Source organism: Ambystoma mexicanum, chromosome 5q, assembly GCF_040938575.1.
Source record: "Ambystoma mexicanum isolate Mex_15411 chromosome 5q, UKY_AmexF1_1, whole genome shotgun sequence".
Classification (NCBI taxonomy): Eukaryota; Metazoa; Chordata; class Amphibia; order Caudata; family Ambystomatidae; genus Ambystoma; species Ambystoma mexicanum.
In genome coordinates, this window is record NC_090933.1 from 43639579 (window position 1) to 43663044 (window position 23466).

At 44.1% G+C, this 23466-nt stretch overlaps 1 protein-coding gene across 3 annotated transcripts in view; it reads left to right on the top strand.

Moving 5' to 3' along the window:
• Positions 1–23466, top strand: part of MPPE1 (metallophosphoesterase 1) — a 699480-nt gene that overhangs the window by 503648 nt on the left and 172366 nt on the right. For all 3 annotated transcript variants that reach the window (XM_069620485.1, XM_069620483.1, XM_069620484.1), the window contains one exon: positions 1377–1485. In XM_069620485.1, the coding sequence (XP_069476586.1) occupies positions 1377–1485 (109 nt within the window). The remainder of the gene's footprint in view (positions 1–1376; positions 1486–23466) is intronic.

Genomic DNA, 23466 nt, shown 5'->3' on the forward strand with positions numbered 1-23466 from the left:
CCGAGTTGTCTGGTCACTGCCGGTAGAGAGGTGTCCGTGTGAGTCAAGGTGAGCAACATGTCGTCCGCGAAGGCGACTATCTTATGGACCTGCCCCCCCATCGCTATGCCTTTAATATCCTCTGCCATTCTTATTGCTGCCAAAAATGGTCCCATAGGACTCAGTGGGAATGGCGACCATGGAAACACCGGCACCATCTCGTGATAGTGCCGCTGTTTCCACGTCCGCCTGCAGGCGGGCGGTGGTAAAACCGCCAGGTCAGACCTGGCGCGAACGCCACCTCCCGCCTGCAGGACTTGAGATCGGGCGGTCCGGAATTAACAGTGGCGGTGGGTTTACCGCCACTGTTCTTTCCGGACCGCACGACCTGTAATGAGGCCCCTTGTCTCAAAGGCTCTTCGTGTAATCCGCACCATCACTGGCGTTGCGCATGTCGCAATTTCTGGTTTCCAACATATAAGCAGAATAGAGATGGGACTTCCTGCAGAGGCATTCAGATGCTCCTCTACAGAGGGGTCTCAGCACATTGGGCCAGATGTATGAAGAGAGGAGTCCACTAACTTTTTTCAAGAATGTAAGGCAGCCTTTTCACAAGAGGAAACAGGAATATTTTGTTGGCCACAGTTGCATCCCTCGGTGTCTCAGCCACCGATCAGAAGGGCAGGGCTAGGGATTTGAGTGCCTTTGAGAAGCTGATCTTTCAATCTTTCGGTGCACAAAACTTCCAATATATATACAATCCTGAATAATGTTGATACTCTAGAGAAGCTCACTTACATGGAACAATGGGGAGTGAAACTGGGGTGTGAGATCCCACAATTCTAATGGGAACGGATGAAAAAATGCAAAATTGGCCAATCATATGCGTATTGTGGCACAGTTGGTTATCGCCCATAATTGAAAATCAGCAGCAAGCACCCCCCTTCATATTTGGTGGCTAAGGCTTTGGCATGTATGCCCCACAGAAAAGATCACAGCCCCGCTTTCTGACATGTTAGTAAGCATATATCCATCTGGGAACTGTTTTACTTATATCAATTCCATGTCAGTGGAAAGCTTACTTACTGCTATAAAAATGCAAATTACTTCAAAGAACCCAATAACACCAAAGACGTTTCCCTTGTTCCAAAGCCTTATCCTAGTGCAGTAAGAGCATTATGAATTGTATGTCTGACTGTGGAAATTCACCATGGCCTACCCCCATGAACTATTTTAAACTTTAAACTGATTTATTGTTCATTGTTGTGTGATTTGCTTTTTTTGATATTTTTTTTTAAAGAAAAACCAATGCCATATATATATATACTGCAGTTGACTAAAGTACAGGTTACTGTTTTGGCGTGTAGACTAATTGTTGCTTTTATTTTTTTTGGCAGCTTTGTCCTTGTGAACAGCATGACTTTGGAAGGAGACGATTGTTCTATGTGCAAATCAGCAGAAGCAAAGCTCAGTGAACTCTCACTCATCCTAAATTGTTCTAGAAAGGTGGACTTTTGTCTTGTTGTTTTTTCAGTTTTGGCTATTAGTTGGCACTTTTGCACCATAAATACTGCATTCGAGTACAGATAAAGGAGACCGGATGTGTGGAGGTACATACAGCATTTGGGGGCGTTGTTTGGTTATTGACTCCCATTGACTGCCTATTGACTTCCTATAGCTATGTTAATTATGTGGCCATTCTCAGCCACTCCCTGCCTCTGCCCTCCCAAAACACACCCTCCTGAAATCTTGTAAGCCAGCTCTGTCATGCAGCACATCAAACTTTGTGATGTTTAGGGCTCGTTCGGTGTAAGCAGTTTTCGGATATTGCTTAATAGCCACTGTAAATGAGCGCCTGGTGTAATAAACTTGTGCCTTCAGCCACATGATTTATATGCAATCTGTTCCCTTGCATCTCTTCTTTCCACTGAAGTCCTGTTAAAAGAAGCATTGGTAAGGCCAACAATTTTGGCTTTTGTGTAGGCATGGAATAGGAATTTGACAGACAATGCCATACTCGTACTACTTGTCCATAATAAGGCAAGAGCTGGAAAATGGTTTGAGTACCTGCGCATATGAATTCATTACCTGGCAAATTCATATCTCATACATATACACAGGCAGAAACTGTTGGTTTTCCCAATGCTCGTTTAGGTTTTGTACTTCTATACACTGTTTAAGTTTGCAATTATGAAGGTGTTTTGATACAGATGCACTTACTGAATCTTGCTCTGTTTCTGCACGAATGTATCCAGAGTACCCTAGGCAGGAGTAAAATTAACTTTCCAATGAACTACGCTTTACTAAAACACTTCACAAGTACATTTCTTTGTGAACTGGGTAATGGTATTTTACTGGGATTTCTACCACCTATTTTGGAAGGGTGTCATCCATTTTAGAAGTTCGTTTTACATTGGCCCAAGCTTTAGAAAATGCTGCACCACCAATGAACTCTACTGGGACTCTTAAGGTATTGTTAGCTTGGAACAATTGAATACACGTGTGTAGAGGAGGTCCTAAATAAAGCCTGCACTCCAGTCGCCCATTTTGAAGTACCAGGGACATTCACACCGAAATATGTGATGTATGATGAGCAAATAAACCAGCAGAGAGCCGCAGTAGGGCTCTGGCCAGTACCTATAAGGAGAACAATACCTATTGAAGTACCAATAACCAGACAACCATGGACAGTAAGGTATCCATTGAGAAAACCATACCGGAAAATGAAACAAAATGAGGGTTGCTTAAACACTGTCCTAGAAGAAACTCAAAAGGCCTTAATTGAAGACGGATGGTGACGTCACGAAGACCCGGACATACTTTTAGATAGAAGATAAAACGACCCAGAGATGACACACACAGAAGAAAGGCCATGAATAAGGATATTGTGAACCTAGAAGGAGAGACAATGTTGAAATATAAAGAAACGTAAGCTGTAAAGCAGGATGAAGTCATTCAAACCAGCTAAACGCCTCTACATATGCTTGTAACTGGAAGAAAGCTAAAAAAACAGTGCAGCTTGCTATGCTAAGTAGAAGAATAGAGCGCCAAGCGCCATTATACACAATCTACCTCAAAACGAAGCATGGTATATAAGTGCAAGTCCACTTTACACAAAAGCAGAATTAACTCTGGTTACTAGAGGTCAAACAGGACAGGATTGTTATTCCAGCTAAAATGAGAAGAGATGGCTGAATCGAAACTCAGCAGAGGCAACGTGAACCAGGTAGAGCCAAGGTCAGACCAATAGAGGGAGCGAACAGGAGCTTCGCGGCATCAAAACTTAAGAGCAGAACAGCCTATCCCAGGAAGGCCGAGATAAGGAGGCTCAGGCAGGTGGCAAGCCGAACAAGAATTAAATGTACAAATTGAAGGAAACTAGGCAGATCCACGGTGTGAGCAGCACGTGACCATCCGAGCAAGAAAAGGCACGGGTTCACACCTACGCCTAGCTGTCGCCCAGACAGAGATCATAACCTTTTCTGACAAGAAGATACAGTTTCGAGGCCGACCACAGCCAACTAATAGACACATGGCCACTAAAGTAATGATGGCTTGAGGGAAGGCAGGGTGAATCTTGGGGCATCTTGCACCTGGCTGACCATTCTGCGTGCTGCTAAGTAAAGTGGAGATTTATGCATGGGGTTGACGCCAGCCCAATCACAATGGACCAAATAATCTAGGGTCCTATAGATAGTAGAACCAATGGGACGTCGTACTCTTAGTGACGTCTACAAGAGTAATGTTAGGAGGAAGGGCTTAGACGTAATGTTAGAAGGAAGGGCCCACCTGATGGTGTTTATCCAAACCCCTCACTCCGTTACCATATACAGATATAGTACCTATAGTAAAGTTACCTTTTTCCAACCAATAGAATTTCATGTTAACTTTTGAGTGTTACACGTCAATGACGAGTTTTGGGTATAAATATTACTGTTTGTATGAAGTTCTTGGGAGTTGAAGCGAGACGGACTATCGCATCACTGTTGATGTCCATGTTTCCCCGTTTTTTGTACATGTCATTAAACGGACTCCCCTTTGTCAAACCATTGAGTTGTCCTTATTGATTGGTGTTGGAGTAAGAAAACCTGCACCACCATCCTTCTCAAGGTGCAGCTATCTTGTCTTAAAGTACTCTGGAGCAAACCCCGACTCTATGGGCCGGCCCAGGGTCTCCCCAGTACACGTGTTATCAATATTGCCCTATTCCTTGACATCCCATGAAGCCCAGCACGAAAAGAAAAATAATTGGTTCTTCGACATGTACATCCAAGGACAAAATATTCAAAGAGAGGTGCAGCAGGTGTACTTATGTAGACTTCATTTGAAAAGCTAGCGAGTGCTAGAAAAGAGACACAAATAAAAGACTTGGTTCTCTAGCAGTGAATCTTTCAAAGATTCACATGCAGTTGAATATTCCCTGTCGATAGGCTGGGGATCCTTAGTAAATTCTATGAAACTCATTTTGGTTCATTTGCCCTCTAGCTAGTAGTCAGTGTCCCATTTAGCTCCACCCCTGGAGGCCATCTTCAAATTCTTTACCCCACTTTCAGAGTTGGAAATCCTCTTACAGAGTTCTCCCTTCTTCAATGTTTTTAAAAGAATCCTTCAAACTACAATGAAAAGATTCATCTTATTTTACAACTCCAGATAAGTACTTTCATATTGTTGAGGCTAGGCATGTTTTACCTAGCGTGTACTTCTCAGGGGCAGTAGTGGGAGGGGCACAAGTATTTCTGGTGTTAGGTCATGGTTAAGTTCACTGAAGCGTTTTCTCTATCACCTCATCATGGCTGATCCCAAGCCCAGCGGAAACCCTGTTGAAAACTTGCTCCGCCTGCAAGCTTAAACACTTCTATGTAAAGGATAAGCATGGGCAGTGCCTTTATTGCATGCACCTTGACCATAATCTGGATACCTGCTCCATCTGTTAGTCTTTCTCAAATAGAACCATGAAGTACAGGCACTGAATACTTGTTGCAGGGCTGGATGAGGGCACTGTAGCCTCAGACCTTTCTTCAGTGAGAAGCTGTGCGTCACTGCATTCTACTATGCCCATGGAGAGAGCCACATCTTCCAAAAGAGCAAGATCCCACAAAGGGCCATCCAGGGACAAAAAGGGGAAGAAGGAAGATTCCACCTGGACTAAATTCAGAAAATTCCTGCCTACTTAGGAAGCCTCCTTCCTCCCATCCCCGTAGAAAGACCTTTGCATTTGTGGAACATAAAGAGGGCCTTCAAGCACGACTACATTGACCACACAAAGGACTTCTCCTTAGGAGAGCTTTTTTACTCCATCTCCCCGTCTATTGGAGATGCATTACAGCTTTATAATCTATTTAACAGCATGTGAACCTATGAAAGAGCCAATGCTGAAGAAGGTAAGTTACTTACCTTTAACTAGGGTTCTCCAAAATTGCTGTCTTTCGTAGGTTCACACGCGACCCTCCATCTAACCCGTCATGAGGATATATGTCACTTCTGTGGATTACAAGAATCTGAAGATGGCCTCCAGGGGCTGAGCTGAATGGGACAATGCCTATTGACTAGAGGGTACATAGCCCATACAGTTTGATATGACACTAAAGTGAGTGTAGTTTCTTGTCTTTCTATTGAAACTGCTTTATCAATGTACTGAGGTTTCCCAGCCTGTCAATGGGTAATGTTCAACATTACCATAGTCAGGGGTAGGAAATGTCTTCCTTCAGATATTTGATACCAGTTGTTAGTGCCTTTGCAGTGTCCGCTGTAAGGGTGCAGAAGTAAGGTTCGGACACAATGGTGACATGTTTTTGGATATAGACTTTTATTAATAGTAATGAGGTTGGCAAAATACCTCTTTATCCCTAAAGCTAAGAGGGGGTTCCCTACCTCAAAAGAAACTAGTGAATTTGCCAGGAAGTCCAAAAATAAAGACACATCTGCTACCAAACTCAGGACTCCCTCATTTCCATAACAGGGTTCTTGATTATATTTTTCTCAGTCTCTTTATGTGAGTGCGGTCTCAGACTTGCAGCTTCTTTATACAGGTTGATTCACTCTCTTGCCAGTCAAGTGATCTGTCGGGTTGGCTCTTTGCTTCTCTCATGGTCCCAGACCCTCGTTGTATTAACTTCAGCTTCAAATGGGTGTGAGCCTGCAGCCTCTCAATGTTGTGTTGGGTGCACTTGTTACACTCTTCTGCCAAGTGTACAACTCTCTTTTGTTTGGCTTAGGGACCCAGACCCCCTCTTTCATCAGGGTCCCAGACCCTCTTGGTTTTGGGTGCAGTTTCCAGACTCAAACAGTTGTGTTATATCCGTTTGGTTCACTCTCAAGCCAAGTATACAACTATCTCTTGTTTACGTCAAGGTCCCAGACCCTCTTTTATTAGGGCCCAGACCCTCTTTTTTTTGGGTGAGGGTCCCAGTGGGTGAGGGTCCCAGACTTGCATGGTTGCATTGTATCCGCTTGGTTCACTCTCCTGCCAAGTACACAACTATCTCTGATTTGTTTCAGGGGCCCAGACCCTCTTTTATTAGGGTGCCAGAACCCTTCTCTTTGGTTCCTGAGCTCATCCCTATGCTTGCTCCGACCTCTCAGACCCCGGGCAACCCGGGTACCTGTCTGCTTTCTTCTTGGCTGTACCAATGGTTCCCAGGCAGCTGTATTCTTCCTGGAGGCTCTGGTAGTTTTCGGGCATCCAGCAGGGCCTGCTTCGTCCCTGCAGACTGAGGCTTCCCTTCGGCTGCACGCTCTGTCATCTCCGCAATTTGTCTCGTATCCGGTCACGGCTCCTGCTTTTCCTCTTCGGGGGAAAGCTCTCACTCTCTTGCGTCCCTCCTCTGTACTTTTGTTTGAGCTTGAACGCCGATTGATCTCCCACGTTGGACTGATGTAATTATTAGAGACATTCACTGGCTGTTGGGAACTAGACCGCTCGCTCGGTACCTGTTACGCTCACCTGGCTCCCACAGGGGCGTCGGTAGGACCCGGACGGCTGCGGTCTCCACCAACGTGATGCGTAGTGCAGAGATGACTGACTGGACTGGCCCTCCTAATATTGTCTGCTTGACCCGTAGAAGTATTCTCCTGCAAGTGGAGAGATGGATTTAGCCACCCGTGGATTCAAGTGATGGCACCCCACACAGTCCTCCCCACTAATCACCTCCGAAGTGCCCTCTCAGCAATCCCACCTTATACTCTTGAAAGATGAGCTCTCCATCCTGCATGGATTGCAGGGGCGCATTGATGCCAGTTACTTCACTGGTTTGAAAGGCGGTGGAGAGTTCCGGAGAGTATTGACTCTGAGGTTCCTGACGAGGACCAGTAAGTATCAAGTTCATAGAGTTCAATATGTCTGATGTTCACTCTTGTTCCCCCCTTCCTTCCTTCCTTGTCTTGCAGCTGAGTTCGTGAGAAGATGCTCTCGTGGTAGCTGGTGGCGCTCAGGTAAGAGTCTGTATTACCCGACGCTGTCCGGTAAATGTTGCACGTGTTAGCGTGTTGTTTTCTCTCTCTTTGCAGGTGCGGCACATGAAGATGTGGAGAGTTATAGAATAATGCCTCCAGTGGTAAATCAGGTAAGTCTATGGTGATAAGAGTTATATTTGTTGGTTTTCTCGGCTCACCTTGTTTTGTTTTGTCCCCCAGGTGCCGGAGTTCGGCGAAGAAATGATGGAGGCAGCGCCGAATCGAAAGATGCTGCGAGGACTGGTGAGTATGGCGCGGCGCTGCAGCTGGAGGTGTGATGCGTACTGAAATGATCTTTCCAGGTCCTGAGGCGAGATGGATCTGGAATCAGGTGAGGAATTCGAAAATAATTCGTTTTCTAACCTTGTCCTTTTCTTTCCTCTTTGTTTTAGGAGCTCCAGATTCGAGGCGGGCGTGGCAGAAGACTGGATGCTGACTGCAGGCACGGTGAGCGTTACGCTGCTGGATGCAGAATAACGCGAAGCGTGTGCTGCTGTTCGGGCGTGGTTTAAATAGCCTCCAAAGTAGTTCCAGGTAAGAAGTTCCCCAGAACCACGCCCGAGTAAAAAAAATAGTCCCTGTAATAAAATAGTCCCATCCAGGCCTCACGTTGGCTTGGACTCACTTGCAGCATGGTCTGCATCAGGTAAGTCAAGTCAAAAGTTTGAATATGGTAAAGTGGGTTGACTAATTTGGCAGCAATATATATTAGCTCAATCTGAGGAGGGAGCAGGATGATTTGTCAAAGGGGTGGATTTGGTAAAATCGACAGACTAACTTGGCAGTAATATATATTAGCTTCATCGGAGGAGGGTTTGTTCAAGGGGTTGGAGACCATGTTCTCTGGTGATTATCGTCCTCAATCCCGATGTGATCACCATCAGTGCACCACCCACAGGGGGACTATTATACTAGGGATGCACTGCCCCTGGCCCATGGAGAAGGTCCCGATAGGGGAAAAAAGGACGACATCCTCAGATTCGTCACACCACATACGCCTGAAGTTTCAGGAGTCTCACGTAAATTGTTTATATTCAATTTCAACAGTTCAAGCTGCATTAACTATATACATGGAAAGATGGAGACCCACCGGCTCACACCACACAGGTAGCCAGCTCCAAATGACATCCAAAGAACCTCAGGCGAGGGGAAAAAAACACACACATACACACATACACACGCACGCTCGCACTCGCACTCTCTCTCACACTCTCTCTCACTCTCTCACATTCAGACACATACACACACACGTTCACACACAGACATGTTCACACAGACCAATAATGATGAATGCTGAACATGCTACCTTGCAACCCCCGCTGCCTAGTGCATACAACCTATTGGCTACCTGCACATCCACTACTAATCTACACCATTGTGCAACTCCCTGTTGCTTTAGCCCATTGTGCAACTCCCTGTTGCTTTAGCCCATTGTGCAACTCCCTGTTGCTTTAGCCCATTGTGCAACTCCCTGTTGCTTTAGCCCATTGTGCAACTCCCTGTTGCTTTAGCCCATTGTGCAACTCCCTGTTGCTTTAGCCCATTGTGCAACTCCCTGTTGCTTTAGCCCATTGTGCAACTCGTTGCTTTAGCCCATTGTGCAACTCGTTGCTTTAGCCAATTGTGCAACTTGTTGTTGCTTCAGCCCATTGTGCAGCTCCCTGTTTCTTTATCCCATTGTGCAGCTCCCTGTTTCTTTATCCCATTGTATAGCTAATTGTAGCTCCTTGTTGCTTTACCCCATTGTGCAACTCATTGTTGCTTTACCCTTATTGTGTAGCTCCCTGTTGCTTTACCCCATTGTACAGCTCCGTGTTGTTTTATCCCATTGTGCAGCTCATTGTTGTTTTATCCCTTTGTCTAGCTCATTGTTGCTCCTTGTTGCTTTATCCCATTGTAGCTCCTTGTTGCTTTAGCCCATTGTGTAACTGTGTTGCTTTAACATTACTGAGCAACTCCTTGTTGCGTTCACACTATTAAACACTCAACTCCTTCTTTCTTTGCACCATTATGCAACTCCTTGTTGCTTTTACACTATTGTCAAACTCCTGTAGCACTATAACACTTGCCATCTCCACTGGGGTATGCATCTTCTATGTAACCTCCAGTTGGTTATAAATTTACAATGAAACCGTGTTTGTTTTGCCCGGCTGTGCATACTAAAATCGTGAACAGCACAGGACATAATGAAACCTACACTACGTTTTTCAACTACCAGTGTACACTCAGACTATACACACATGTGGACATACACATATACCATCACAATAAAGCACAAATAATACTAGAGGTGCAACATTCCCTTCCCTGTTCCTAGCATTTTTATTTTACACAAACCAATGCAACCTTGCATGTTGCCCGACACCTCATCTTTCATAAAGCAGTACATTTTTGTGAATGTTATCATAGGAAAATCTGACAACTCTCTTTACTACACAACGATATATCAAACAGTCAGCGTGTGAAATACCCTGTACCCTGCACATCTGTTACGAACAATTACTGGTTGTCTACACACACAAATCTCTAAATCCTAGTAATTGACTGACATAATGCATATTTCTTTTATCTAATAGGAACTGCTGACCCCAGCCCTTTATGCACACACTGCATACACATGACTTATTTTATACCATGCAATCCTATTCTAATTACCATTGATGACTCTTTTACCATGCTTGCATCTAAGCGCCACTACCTGGAATATGTGAAAACCCACTATACCCACACTACAACCACCAGGGCATGCATCCTTGTGCAACCTCATCAGACTTGTAATGCAGGATTCAACTCAAATCCATGGCATAGGACTACCAACAGAGCCCACGCTACAGCCACCAGGGCATGCATCACTTGTGTATCCGATCTCGTTGACTTTTCTTGTTCTGTCTCTTAATAGTTAGGTGGCCGACCAAGGGATCCTAGGTTCAGGGGTTGCTGCGATCAAGGACAGCCAGTGGTTTGTGCAGCCTCTTTCTTGGTCTGTTATGTCGCTTTGGGTGGTATGACGTGACTAGACCGACCATCTGTACTTAGAAGTAGGTCCTTGTAAGTGTCTTTTGGTCTTTCTGTGCGCTGTGGTCCCTGGTTGGATTTATCCAGCATAAGATTGACCAGACAATGGGGTTGATTCTCTGAACCCGAGTGAGGCTCAGGCGGACACCTACTGCTATGAATCCCATCCTTTGCAGGGATGCAGTCACATCACGAGGCGTGTGTGACGCAGATCAGAGAATAGCTTCTTTTGTTGCATAAAGAATGTTATAATCAAACAATGTCAGACCTAAACGTTCTAGCGTTTGCAGAAGAGTTAGCGGAAGGTTTCCCCCCATTCCTTTGTTTATCGGGACCAATTGTTAACATGCCTACACGAGGTGGAGACCAAACGGCACACAAATAGAATGACCTTGAGGGGATGAAAAAGAGGCTGATTTGTACCGAACTGCATGGGTCAATCATGACAGAATATTTAAGATCACATACAGCACCCAACGGATTAATCATCCAAAAAGAACCCCGTAGTATTCTTGATCATATACAATTCTGGAAAGACTGCAGTTTCATTGCCAATATGTGCACCAGAGATTGGTTAATTTATATTATTAAAACAGCTAAAGAGGTCTCTGTAAAATTGATGGATGAAATTGAAGCAAAGAAAATCTACTGAAATCAAAATTTGTACTAGATGTATTCAAAAGGAAACTAGAGGAACTGGATGCAACCATCAAGGAGTTTCATAAAAACTTCAATTTAAATAAGAATAGAATTACATTAAAAGACATTGTAGCATTTTCGATTTGAGAGGATTTATCCTTATGTGACTGATGCACGCTAGGCTGAGGATAACAGGGAGGGAAACCCAGGAGCACAACAACCACAGTGGCAACAGAAGAGGAGAATTGTATGACCTAACCCATCCAAATGGAGTTTCTCGAGTGGCAGCTCGGAGGAAGAACAGAGAGCCGGACCTTTGAATATGCCTGCAAGGAACCCCCAGAGAGGCGACAGTTCCCAATTCCAAAATGAAGTGCCTAAAACAGCTACTCCCCCAGCTAACTGCCCTTTTTTCCAACATTGCAGTAGGGGTCGAGACAGAGGCACGGAATAACCACCCTGAAACACGAGGAACAGTGGCAGGGTCCGGAACAATCAGATGTACTAGTAGTGAACTTCTCAGCTTACATCCTCAGTGAGATTGAGACATGAGTGCTTCAATGGGGCCTTTCATTTCTACCCACCACACTACACAATCCATTCCAAACAGGCTTTGAAATTTCCCAACTCATGAGGAAAATAAGATTAAAACAATACTTTGGTTACCAAATTCCAGACGAGTCCAAACAAGATGCCACAGTAACCCAACTCTACCTTCTATCCACCTGCTTTGAGTGTTACCCCTGAATCTATCAATTTTAAGAAAGCCCTGCTGAAGAACTAGAAGCGAAAGAAACCAGACAATTTCTTACATTTTCTAAAAATGATGAACAGGCCCTGAAACAGCTGCGTAACAACAAAGAGATTACTATCAATATGGCCGATAAAGGTGGCCTGACTATTAGATGTCAGAGAAAACAATCTAAGACTGTGCTGAGAACTCTGAATACTCTCAGGGGCCTCATCAAGCCTTTTATGGAGTACACTTTATGCAAAGGACACATTTGTCCTAAGGAAGCTCCATTCCTGTGTCCAGTATATCCAAGGACTACAGTCTTTTATGCTCTCCCGAAGGTCCATAAGGTGGTCTCACCCATACTCGGATGACCGATTCGGGTATTGCGTCTATCTCTATCCTAGAACCAGTGTCTCAATTTGTTGATGCCTTTTTGCAATCTGAGGCCCCAAAAATGAGGTTGTATCTCAAAGACACAATTATTAATGGACGAACACTTTTATGCCTTTAAACAGCTGCTTGTTATGATGATATTGAGTCCCTTTACACTCAAATACCACAAATGGGGACCATCAGAGTGATAGAGAAGATCTTACAAGACTAAGAACCACCCACAGAGGTCTGTGTAACGTTCATTATGCAACTGGCGGAATTGGCCGTTGCTTAGAATTTATTCATTTGCCTTGATCAATTCTTTGAGCAGGTATCGGGTACCGCAATGGGCGCAACATTTGCTCCATATTGCACAATTTATATGTGGCCCAGTTTGAAGCCGACTTGGTCTATACAGAACAGAAACCGTTTGGTGCCCAGAAAGACCTGTGGGCACAATATATTCATGACATCATCATGATTTTCAATAGGAATCAGGATACACTTGTGGGCTTTATAACATGGCTGAACAACTAGAGCAGAGTCTTACATTTTAGATTTACTGATAGTAAGGAAGTGATCCTTTTTTGGATTTAGAAATCTGTGCTGAGGACGGTAATCTATCAACAGTGTTTTCAGGAAAACGACTGACGGCATCTAGATCTTGGAATACACAAGCTTCCACCCCCGAACTCTGGGGGGAAAAGCACCTTTTGGCCAGTTTTTAAGATTCTGCCGGAATTGTTGATGAACAAGCCTCACTACTTACCACCAGAATAAAATCGCGAGGATATCCAAGATGACTGCTGCGCAAGACCCGCAAAAGAGCAAGTAACATTCCAAGCAAAGTGATGCTCCAGCAAAAACAGTGCATACCGGATGAACAGTGCATTACGGTAGTGCTCAGTTACTCACCACACATTAATGAACTGAAGAAGGAGCTCAATAAACTATACTGAATATTAGCCAGACTAACCTTTCGGCCCCCAGGTTTGCCCTCAAGAGACGGTGCAGTCTGTATGATACTCTGGTACGGTCTTATGTAACTAGAGACACCCGTGATAAACAATTGACCCTATGGAAAACTCCCAAACTAATGGGTCATGTCCCATGTGGGACACGTTCTGTGTGCAAACAAGGAGGTCTACAGAGGTTGATTTGTGCTGGCACACTACTTGGCGCCAGACCCATTTCATTAACTGCAACAGCGTAAATGTTGTATACTTGATCACCTGTCCATGTCAACTCCTATACTTAGGCATGACTTAACAGACCAGTCAAAACACGGATGAAAGAACATAGGTATTGCATAAGGACCAGAAAAATGTCTATCCCTATGGTGGAGCATTTTGTCCAGATGGGCCCCTCAGAAACTCATTTTGAGTGGCAGTCCTTGAAAAAGTAGTCTGTCCGAGCAGAGGAGGTAATATGCACACTGTCCTATTCAACAGAGAACAGAGATGGATATTCAGCCTACGGTCTGATTCTAAGGGTCCCAATGACATCATTTGCTGGCACGCTCTGGCTGTTAATCACTAAACATGAAGGAACAGATAGCTGTCGGTTGTTTTGGGGCATGGAGGGCACACTCAGACACTGATGGCGAGTGCACTGGTTGGAGACACCTTCCTAACTTCCTGGCTTGCACTGTCTGATGTAGGGCCTGTGTACAATGGAGACCTGCATGAGCATGTTGCTATGGACAGGAATGGCAATGAGGAAACATCTATGGGCTTGTGGAAAAATAAACGTTTAATTTAAATTTAATTGCTATTTAATTTATTACATGTTGGCGCCACACACCAAGACATGCAAGGATAGCAGGTACTTAGGATGGGCAGAATGAGGAGATGTCCTGATAATGCAGTGATATTGTATTAACAATAACGTGCCCAATCGAAGCAACATTAGTCATGCAAAGATGGCCGCACTGTACGAGCCAAGCCGTGTCCGTCATGTATGACTAACACAATGACATAGGGAGCAGTCTTGGTGTGTAGTTATAGTGTGGCAGTACCGCTCAAGTACCGCTGAGTACAGACTGCTACCTGCTGCAAGCGCTTCTCTCTGCGCCAAGGATATTGATCTTCAATCTTCACTTCATTTTCATTGGACTGTGAATCCAGGTTTATCCAATACTACGAGCTACAATATTACACTTACTGAACTTACTGGACTGCTGTTTATGTTAATATAAACGCTAATATTCTTGTATTTTCCTTTCTTGTCCAGACACGCCCACTATTACGTGAGCGCCTTCAAAACCATACTGGCGCGCGCACGAATGCGTGCGCCCCGCCTCGAGTACAGACTGCTACCTTCTGCAAGCGCTGCTCCCCGCGCCGAGGATATTCATCTTCAATCTTCACTTCAATTTCATTGGACTGTTGTGAATCAAGGTCTATCCAATACTACGAGCTACAATGTTACACTTACTGGACTGCAGTTTATGTTAATATAAACTCTAATATTCTTGTATTTTCCTTTCTTGTCCAGACACCCCCACTATTACGTGAGCGCCTTCAAAACAGCCCTGGCGCGTGCACCCGCTCGAGTACCACTGAATACAGACTGCAGACAGCAGCACTGCGGCTCAGCGATTTAGGACATTACTTGCAGTTCTGTGACCACAAATTTGGTTGTATCCTAATTCTATCAGTCACATTCTTTCTTCGCGAACCTTTCGTGAGACTTGCCCTGCCACACTCACTTTGGCTGCATTCCATCATGTTGACTTATCGCTTGACATCAGGTATGCCTCAAGCGCAATTTCCTTTAGTCGACAAGCAGGCGAACCGCCCTTTAAGACCCGCCATACAACGAGCCCCCTCATGTCTCTCAGACCCACCTCAGGTGGGCCTGAGAGACATGAGTCGGCCAACAGCAAGGCCGACATTAGACAGTTCCTAATGTTAAATATGGAACAGCCTGATTCGGCGCCATCCACTCCACTGACCACACCAAGTCTGTGTCCGCGATCACTTTTTGCTCAAAACCTAGTGCAGGTCTAGATACTGACCCTAAACCAATACTGTCAGATCTGACTATGCAAACCTGTGCCTCGCCGCTCGCGTCTAGTGATGCCATTGACATGGTATCAGGCAATATCGCCAAATATATGGTCGCCGTAAATATCGCCGGGAAAATGTTGTGGCGATATTATTTGGGTTACCATATATATGGCGACAGGGGCAAAAAATAAATAAATGTGGGGATTGCGGGGGTGTCCCCGCATGTTCCATGCAATAATGTCGCCACAATAATAATTTTTCGGTGATATTTTTGCATGGCGATATTTTTGTGGCGACATTATTACATGGAACCATTGACATTTTTTACACACCAATTCACACAACAGAGATTCCAATAGGCCCACAAATGCCAGTTTCCATTCTGCTATTCTCCCATTTTTATTCTCAAATTGTGCAGCAAGGCAAGGCAAGGCATCGAACCCATTAAATCCCCAATCGATGCCGCTCAAAATAACCTTTGTGCCCAGTTATTCATACCCATTCCTCTCAAATCTCGCGATCTCACAAGCAGACCGCAGCTGCATTTGTAATCAGGCCAACCCAGCAGGCTCGTCAATGAGACTCTCCAATTCTCCGGCCCTATTCTCTACTGATCAGCCTAATCAACATAGTTCCTCTTCTGAGTCTGAATCATCGCTAGTTGCCTCCTTTTCAAAACCCACTTCCTGCCCATCCTTTGGTTTTCCTACTGCCCACTCTTCTAGCATAGACGCTGCACTCACGGCCATCAATGCAAGTGTATGCACCTTAACAAAACTCTACGTGCTGGATCAAAAAGCTTCTTCGCAATCAATCCTCCTCCACACCCTTACCAATAAGCTTGATTGCATAGTGTTGAATCTACCTTCCTTATTGAACTCTACTATTCCACCCAACATCATTGACGCACCTAATCTTGATTTTTCCAGGCAGGATGCCTTGGTGATGCCAGAGACCAGGACGGAGAGCCCCATCCATGTTGCAGCTTCTTCGCCAGAATAATGTGTTCTTCTGAACGCTTCTGTACAACCTTTAGCAGAGTCATTTAACCCTGAGCCTGTCTCTTTAGTTGCGTTAGAAGGGGCAAAAGTCGATATTCCCCTTTACAATGTATTCTGTCCCGGAGGTCAAGAGAAAAGGAGAAAGAGGAATAGAAGACGCACGTCTGCGATTTGCGTTAAATCTAACAATATGAAGAAAAAAATATATATGGTCATGCCAGTGAAAAAAAACACAAATCAAAAACTAGAGCTTTTATTGCTAATATCTCAAATCCAAACAGCCCTAGGTCCCATCAGCCAGACTGCCAAATTGGAAACAATGGTCCATCAGCCGATCATTCACATGATCCAACCTGGACAGCAATCCCTCCTGAGTCGAACATGGCATCACTTCAAGGTAAGCCGGAAAAACATACTACCACTCCTGCTTCTATTTCTGCTAATTTACCATTTGTTGATAAAGCAGTATAACATTTGCACAATACTAATGATGAATTGATGAATATGTCTGTGTACTCAACCCACTCAATTCCAATAACAGAAATTGTACACCACAGCCTGCATGGCTCCTTTCCAACCATTGACAAACCAAAACAAATCTTTTGTGTCAATTTGAATGTTGACATTTTAAACTTTAAGAACCTTGATCAGAAACTAGCTGAGTCACTAGAGACGTCTACAGGGCGACCAAATCAGGTCCCCACCTCAGTTCCATTGACTATTCCCGATTTCCCACGCTCTCAACGCTCTGCAGGTCAGCAAACGGGGACGCAACCGGACTCAAATACTAATCAAAAAGGAACTCCCTTCGCAGCCCCACTGCAACTCGACACTGAGCTGCTAGCAATAACAATGCTTGATAGGCTATATTCTGACTCGTTTCCCACCAGGTCAATACTTTTAACCGTTCTTCATTCCATTCCAGTCCTTTAGCATATCCAGTCAAAAGACATTGAGTTGATAGGTTACCCCCATACAGACCATTCATGATATGGTGGAAGTCATAATTCCCTCGAAGATAGTCAAGAACATAGTCTGGGGGTAGAGGGACGCGTTATATGCCAAGGGGCTTCTTCTTGAAGCAAGACATCCCCTGGTGCCTCCCAAGCAGCCCACTCAACAGCTACCCCAACCCAAATGGCCATTAAAACCGATTAACCTAGCTCTGACTGTCCAGGTAGCACAATCCTGTTGCACCTGTAGACAAGACCTTCAAACACTTATCAAACAATCAGTACAACCGCAACTCAAATGGACATGGGTTTCAAAAGAAAGTGATAGCCTTCACATGCCACTTCCACAGTAGCATGAGCCCCCACTCCAAACTCGTGCATGTTCTATGGCAAGTTGGAACACAGGGGGCTTCTCCCATCTCCTAATGAAGAGGATGCCTTCCTTGAATCCTGTGCAGTTCCCTTGGGGAACACTGCAAAAAGATTAAGACTACAGGAGTAAGCAGTAAACCCAATTGGTAGCAGTCTGTACCACCCAGATTTACCTGGTAGCTGTGGCTGAGCAGTCAGACTTCTCTCAAGAAGAGTAGGGCAGTATGTAGAGTATACACAATAGGGCTAGAAACACAGTAGAGCAAACAAACACTGACCAGAGCTTTGTATCAAAAAGTATATAATTATTTATTTAAAACACACTTTAGGCAATACACTAGCACTCTAAATCAAAAGCAAGTTGAAACACAGTCAGGTAAAGTATAAACACCTCCCTTGATAACTATTAGACAAGTCAGAGTTAAAACACCACGATTTGTTAAAACAGATGTGAGCGCGTAACCTAGATGGCACTCCAATAGTTAAGTTAAAGGGAGAGAAAAAGGCAGACCATAGAAATAAAACCGGTCCCAACACTTTTAGGAGTCCTCAGCAGGGGAATAAAGGCAGTATACACTGTACAGCCAAAGTTCATTGGCCAGGCCCACTTTAAATGGAGCAAAGCAAAATGTGCCCAAGATCACACGGTTTAAAATGCACTAAAAGTCTTTGCAGAAGGTCCAAAAGAGGTTGGGGTGATTCAAGAAGTAAAGTTGGAAGGTCTGGGGCCAACCCAGTTGGAAAGCCCAGGATTTAAGGGTCACCTTGGGCAAACCGAAGAAAGGGAGGCCAGGCAGAACACAGTACCTTAAAGAGAGAGGAAGCTCCAGCGGTGGCAGTTGTTCCTGGCAGTGGTTGCAGTTTGTTGTTTCGACCAGGTGAAGAGAGGATCTCGTCGAGGAGGAAACGTGGAGTCGATGCTCTGCACAGGGATGAAACCAGCCGCGGAGTTTGTCGGTAAAAGGTGCGTTCCTTTTATTTGCGGTCAAAGTGGTGAAGCTTGGCTATCTGGCCACCGGGGTGCTTGGCACGGGTGATTCGACCAAGAGACTTCTTTGGAAGGCGAAAGGGGCGAACTGGTTGGTCCCACCAGCTCAGAGGAAGAAGACTCGTCCAGCAGAAGATCTTCTCTTGTCGTTGGGAAAGTGGTGAGTTCGTTTCAGCAGGGCTTCACAGGTGGTGTCGTCGTTGCAGATGGCTCAGCTTCTTCCCTCTTTGGATTCTTAGGTCCTGTGGCGACTTCTGAAGTTCCAGTACCAAAGGCCCTGCTTTTATGCAGAAAAACCCCCATTGAACAGCCTAGCTGTCACTCACACATGCTAAGTGGTGAGCCGGGCGGCTCACCACTGGGCCAATCAGAATAGAGTGCGACTTGGGTTGCTAAGGCAACTCAGTCCAGGGTGCCAATTCCCCTCCCCACACATCCTGTGGAACCCAGACAGAGTGGCACCGTTTGGAGGGCTTCTGTGGAGAAGCCCGCCAAAAAGTGGAACAAAGGACTCGACCTTGGTTAGAGTTACAGAGACGGACACAAATGCCATTTTAGAAAAGAGTTCTCTCAAAAAGACCCAACCGTTGATTTAATATTAAATAAATAAACCAGCTGTATCATTAACATTGCACCAAAAAGTGGTGCGTTTAAAATCAATGGGAGAATCCCATAGGAAATATTCCGGTGGAATATTTTGCATGGTAACCACTGCCACCAGCCAGAAACTCGACAAGGGGGGGAACTGGACAGTGCCCCCTTGAAAACAGACCCAGGGGCAATCAAATTAACCCCTTCCAGTACTTCCACAATATGATGGTTTTTACTGGTTCTGTTCATAATTTTGGACTAGTAAAGTCAATGGTGACTTTACATGCCCTGGGAGACAGTAGTCAGTCCCAGGGTATGGAGTCTATGTTTGGGGATCACTATGACACCCCTGTGTTACTGCACTGAGGGTGCTGTGTAACACACACACAAAAACAGATGATACCCTATGGAGTAAATGACCCATAGCCCATGAGCACACAAAAAGTCAGACATACCTCAAATCATGCCTAAGAGTGGGAGGAAAAGAGTCTCACTCTTAGCAGGAGAAAAAAAAATCCAGCAAAGCTGCTGAGGGCTCACTAAGTTTGGGAAATTAGCCTTATAAGAGAATTGTCCCTAACAGCATTTGATATAGAACTATTGCAAGAAACCTGGATTACATCTGTTCCAGTGTGGACTGACCACCAAATTGCTGTAATTCTAGCATTAAAGCAAACTAGAGGGCAACCTGCTTCAGGACTATTAGTAGCTGTTAGAACTGATTCCCAACTTCCACTGAAGCCATGGCTCTCTCACAGTTCATCTCCAAGATTCAAGCAATCCTTGACCTTATTGCTCTTGACCCACAGGTCCAAAGGACTATCATCATGGGAGATCTTAATATGAATTGCTTTCCAATAACGAATAAGCAATCTAAACCCTGAGCATTAATGGAATTCAGAAACTTTTATATGTTAAATGGCTCATCGACCGAAGATCATCCACCTGCGCCTACGTGGTCCAGAGGATTATCCTCATCTATTTTGGATTACATTTATGTTTTGTATAGTGCAAATAAATACATTGCTTCTTTGAAAGTCGTACCAACCACTGCTAGTGACCACAATATACTTGATACCCGGTGGATATCTCATGCTCTGCCAAAGGCTCTATACTATAAACAACCAGTGGAGCTTAACAATAGCAGAAATTGGTTGCGGTGAAACCCTTAGTTAATAGCTTCTTTAAATCAGCACATTAGAAAATCTGATGGAACCAACAAAAATATTGTTCAGTCTTTCTATACCGATCATATACAAGTAATCGCCCAATTAATGCAATCAACATCTGTGCCGGTGTTCACACAAGCACAATTTTAGTTCAGCAATTTATGAACTTAAGAGACAACTACGTTGAGCGTTGCGATCCCTTCCCCCTCCGATTCATTCGACTCAAGGACCAAACTAAAGACCAAATATAGGAATAAAATTAAGGAGTTAGTGGCTCTTCAGAAACAGGCTGACGCCGAAAAAATGGTGAAAGCATTAATGATGAAATCCGCCAGCGAGATTTGGCGTTTAATCAACAATTTACCTCTAAATGCCCATAAAACACTAGAGTTAAACACAATAAGTGTTTTATGGGCATTTAGAGGTAAATGCCCTAGAGGTAAATGCTTGCTTTTCACCTCAATTCCTGATCTTACAAAGTTTGAATTCGATACTTTGGACATCTTGTTGATAATAAAAAAACTCAGCATGTCGAGAGCCTCGGGACCTGACAATTTAACCAATGCCATTCTCAAGGCGCACCCAGAGGCCTGGGCATCTGCTTTAGAATTAATTTTTAAACAGGTCATCCATTCATCCCTCATACCACCTGGCAAGAATCCATAATCATCCCGATATTTTAAAAAGGTGACAGGAGTGACCCGATTAATTATAGACCTATCAGACTTTTAGACGTGCCTGGAAAAACTATGGCAAGGCTAATGCTCCAAGACTTTTTAAGATGGTCATCTGACAACAATTTACTAGACTAAAACCAATCAGGATTTGTCCCAGGGATTGAAACAGTTTTAAACCTTATTATATTATCGGCCAACAGAAAACAAGCCGGCGGCAAAGAAACGAGCTGGGGTAGATCTGTCTTCGGCTGGGGCCTCCCTTTGGAACAGCCTACCGGCCACCTTGAAACTTGAGGAGAACCATCTCCGGTTCCGGAAGCAGCTCAAAACCTTCCTCTTCGCTACCGCCTTTGCCCCTCTACTCCCCTGCTGACCTGTTTTCTCTTTTGGCACTGTGCACCTGGACACCCTCTGTCCTTTGGGCCCACGTACCTGCTCAGCCTGTCTCCCTCCTGCACTGCCTCCGGGCCTCCCATTGCACTGGGTTCTGTATCTGTACCCATAAAGTCCTGCACTCTTCCTCTGCACTTATCAGATATACCCTTTCTGGCTAATCGTGCATTTGCCACTTGCTGGCTGCACTACCTCTTTTTCATTGCCTGTATTTATTAAGGTATTTAACTTATTCTTTTCTCTCCTCTGTTCTGCACTTTCCACTTCTCCCCCTTCCACGCACTTCCTCCTTTTCCCTTCTCCATGCACTTGCACGTTCTTAATGTCACTGGGTCTAGTAAGATTGTTTTTTTTTATTTTTTGTTTTCCCTTGTTCCCCCTCCCTTTGCTTGGTTGCGCTCTGAAACACTTGTGTACGAGCGCGACATAAATAAAATATCAAATCAAAAATATCAAAAGCCTGCTCAACCAAACAACCTGTGTTTTTAGCGCTAATTGATTTTAAACAGGCCTTTGATTCAGTGCCTCGAGATATTCTATGGTCTAAACTTTTTAACACTACCTGCCCCCTATATATTTATTTAATATATCAATTTTATTCCAACACCTCAATTAATGTGAAACTTGTGACCGACGGACTACTAAGTAAAGCCATGCAAACAAATGTTGGTCTAAAGCAAGGATGTCCTCTAGTGTCAATCCTGTTTAATTTTTATATTAGTGACATACACACGATTTTCAAAGCTGTTCACTCGTTCTATCCGAGACTAGCCACAACAGAGATACCTTATCTGCTCTATGCGGATGATCTAGTCATTCTGGATAGGACACCCATAGGGTGTCAAAGAAAACTAACAACATTAGGCTGTTATGCCAAGGCCAATCAGCTTACTATTAATACTGAAAAGTCTATTTTCATCATCATTTACCCAAAGCAGGGTATAATTTTAATTGGAAACTATCGAAGGTCTCCCTCTCGCAAACCTCACACTATAAATATCTTGGTTTTAACATTAATTCAAGTCCGACTGATCAGCCATACAAAACCGAGCTTAAGAGCAGGATGAGATTCTTGGCTATACAAGGCAAAGCGAGCCTACGAAAATACGGCAAATTCTCAATCACACAGGCAATAATCTTTTATAAGCAAAAAGTTGTGCCTATCACCTATGGAAGTCCGTTTAAATCCCTGAGTGATCCTCCACGGTGGAATAGCCTCGAAGGCATTTATTGAAAAACCATTTTACTGCTTCCTCTGAGCACTCCTTTCTATTATTAGATTTGAGCTAGGTCTCATCTCTCTCTCTTGGCATATGTTAGCGGCCTATAGAAAATGTATCCTATCAACAAGCACAGTATGCAATCTTTTCCTGGTTCTTAAAACTTCACTAAAATCTTCGTCAGCTAGTCCTCTGCAAACCTGGAAGAACTCCTGTTTGATTACATTACAAAAAGCCGATATCCCACTAGAATTATTATTAAAAAATCCAGAATAAGTGAAACTTAAACTTTGGTTGTGGGAGTGGATATGCACCTGGGAGACATGCAATACTTATAAGGCTTTTAAAACTGGTGCATTCATATTAAAATCAATGAATTGGTTGCCACACTATCTAGCAAAATTCCCTGATGAGACCTACGCAAATACATTTCTCTGGTTGCGTTTCAATTTGTGGCCAACAAAAGCTAAAATAGGCACCTACAACAAACTAGATAACCCGGACACGGTGTGCCGATTTTGCAAAATAGACACCTTTCCTGAAACGCTGCAACATTAATTAACAGACTGTTCTGCCCTTAATGATTCTAGAAATCAATTATTCCATAACCATTTTAGAAACACTGCTTTGCTGATGAAACTTCAACTTTGGGTTGAAATCCTTAATGCCACCAAAATCTCGTTAAACATTGCGACTGTACAATTCCTCATGTCATTGAAACTCACTACTTGGACCCAACCTCTAGATAACCTCTGTAGAGAGATTTACATCCTTACCACAGTCCATAAGTATATTAACCAAGAATAGTGATCCAAGATTTGTAACACATTGTATGTACCATCATTTTATCTGGTGTAGAGCTGCTGCTAATTCATGGTACCATGATTGTATCTTATCC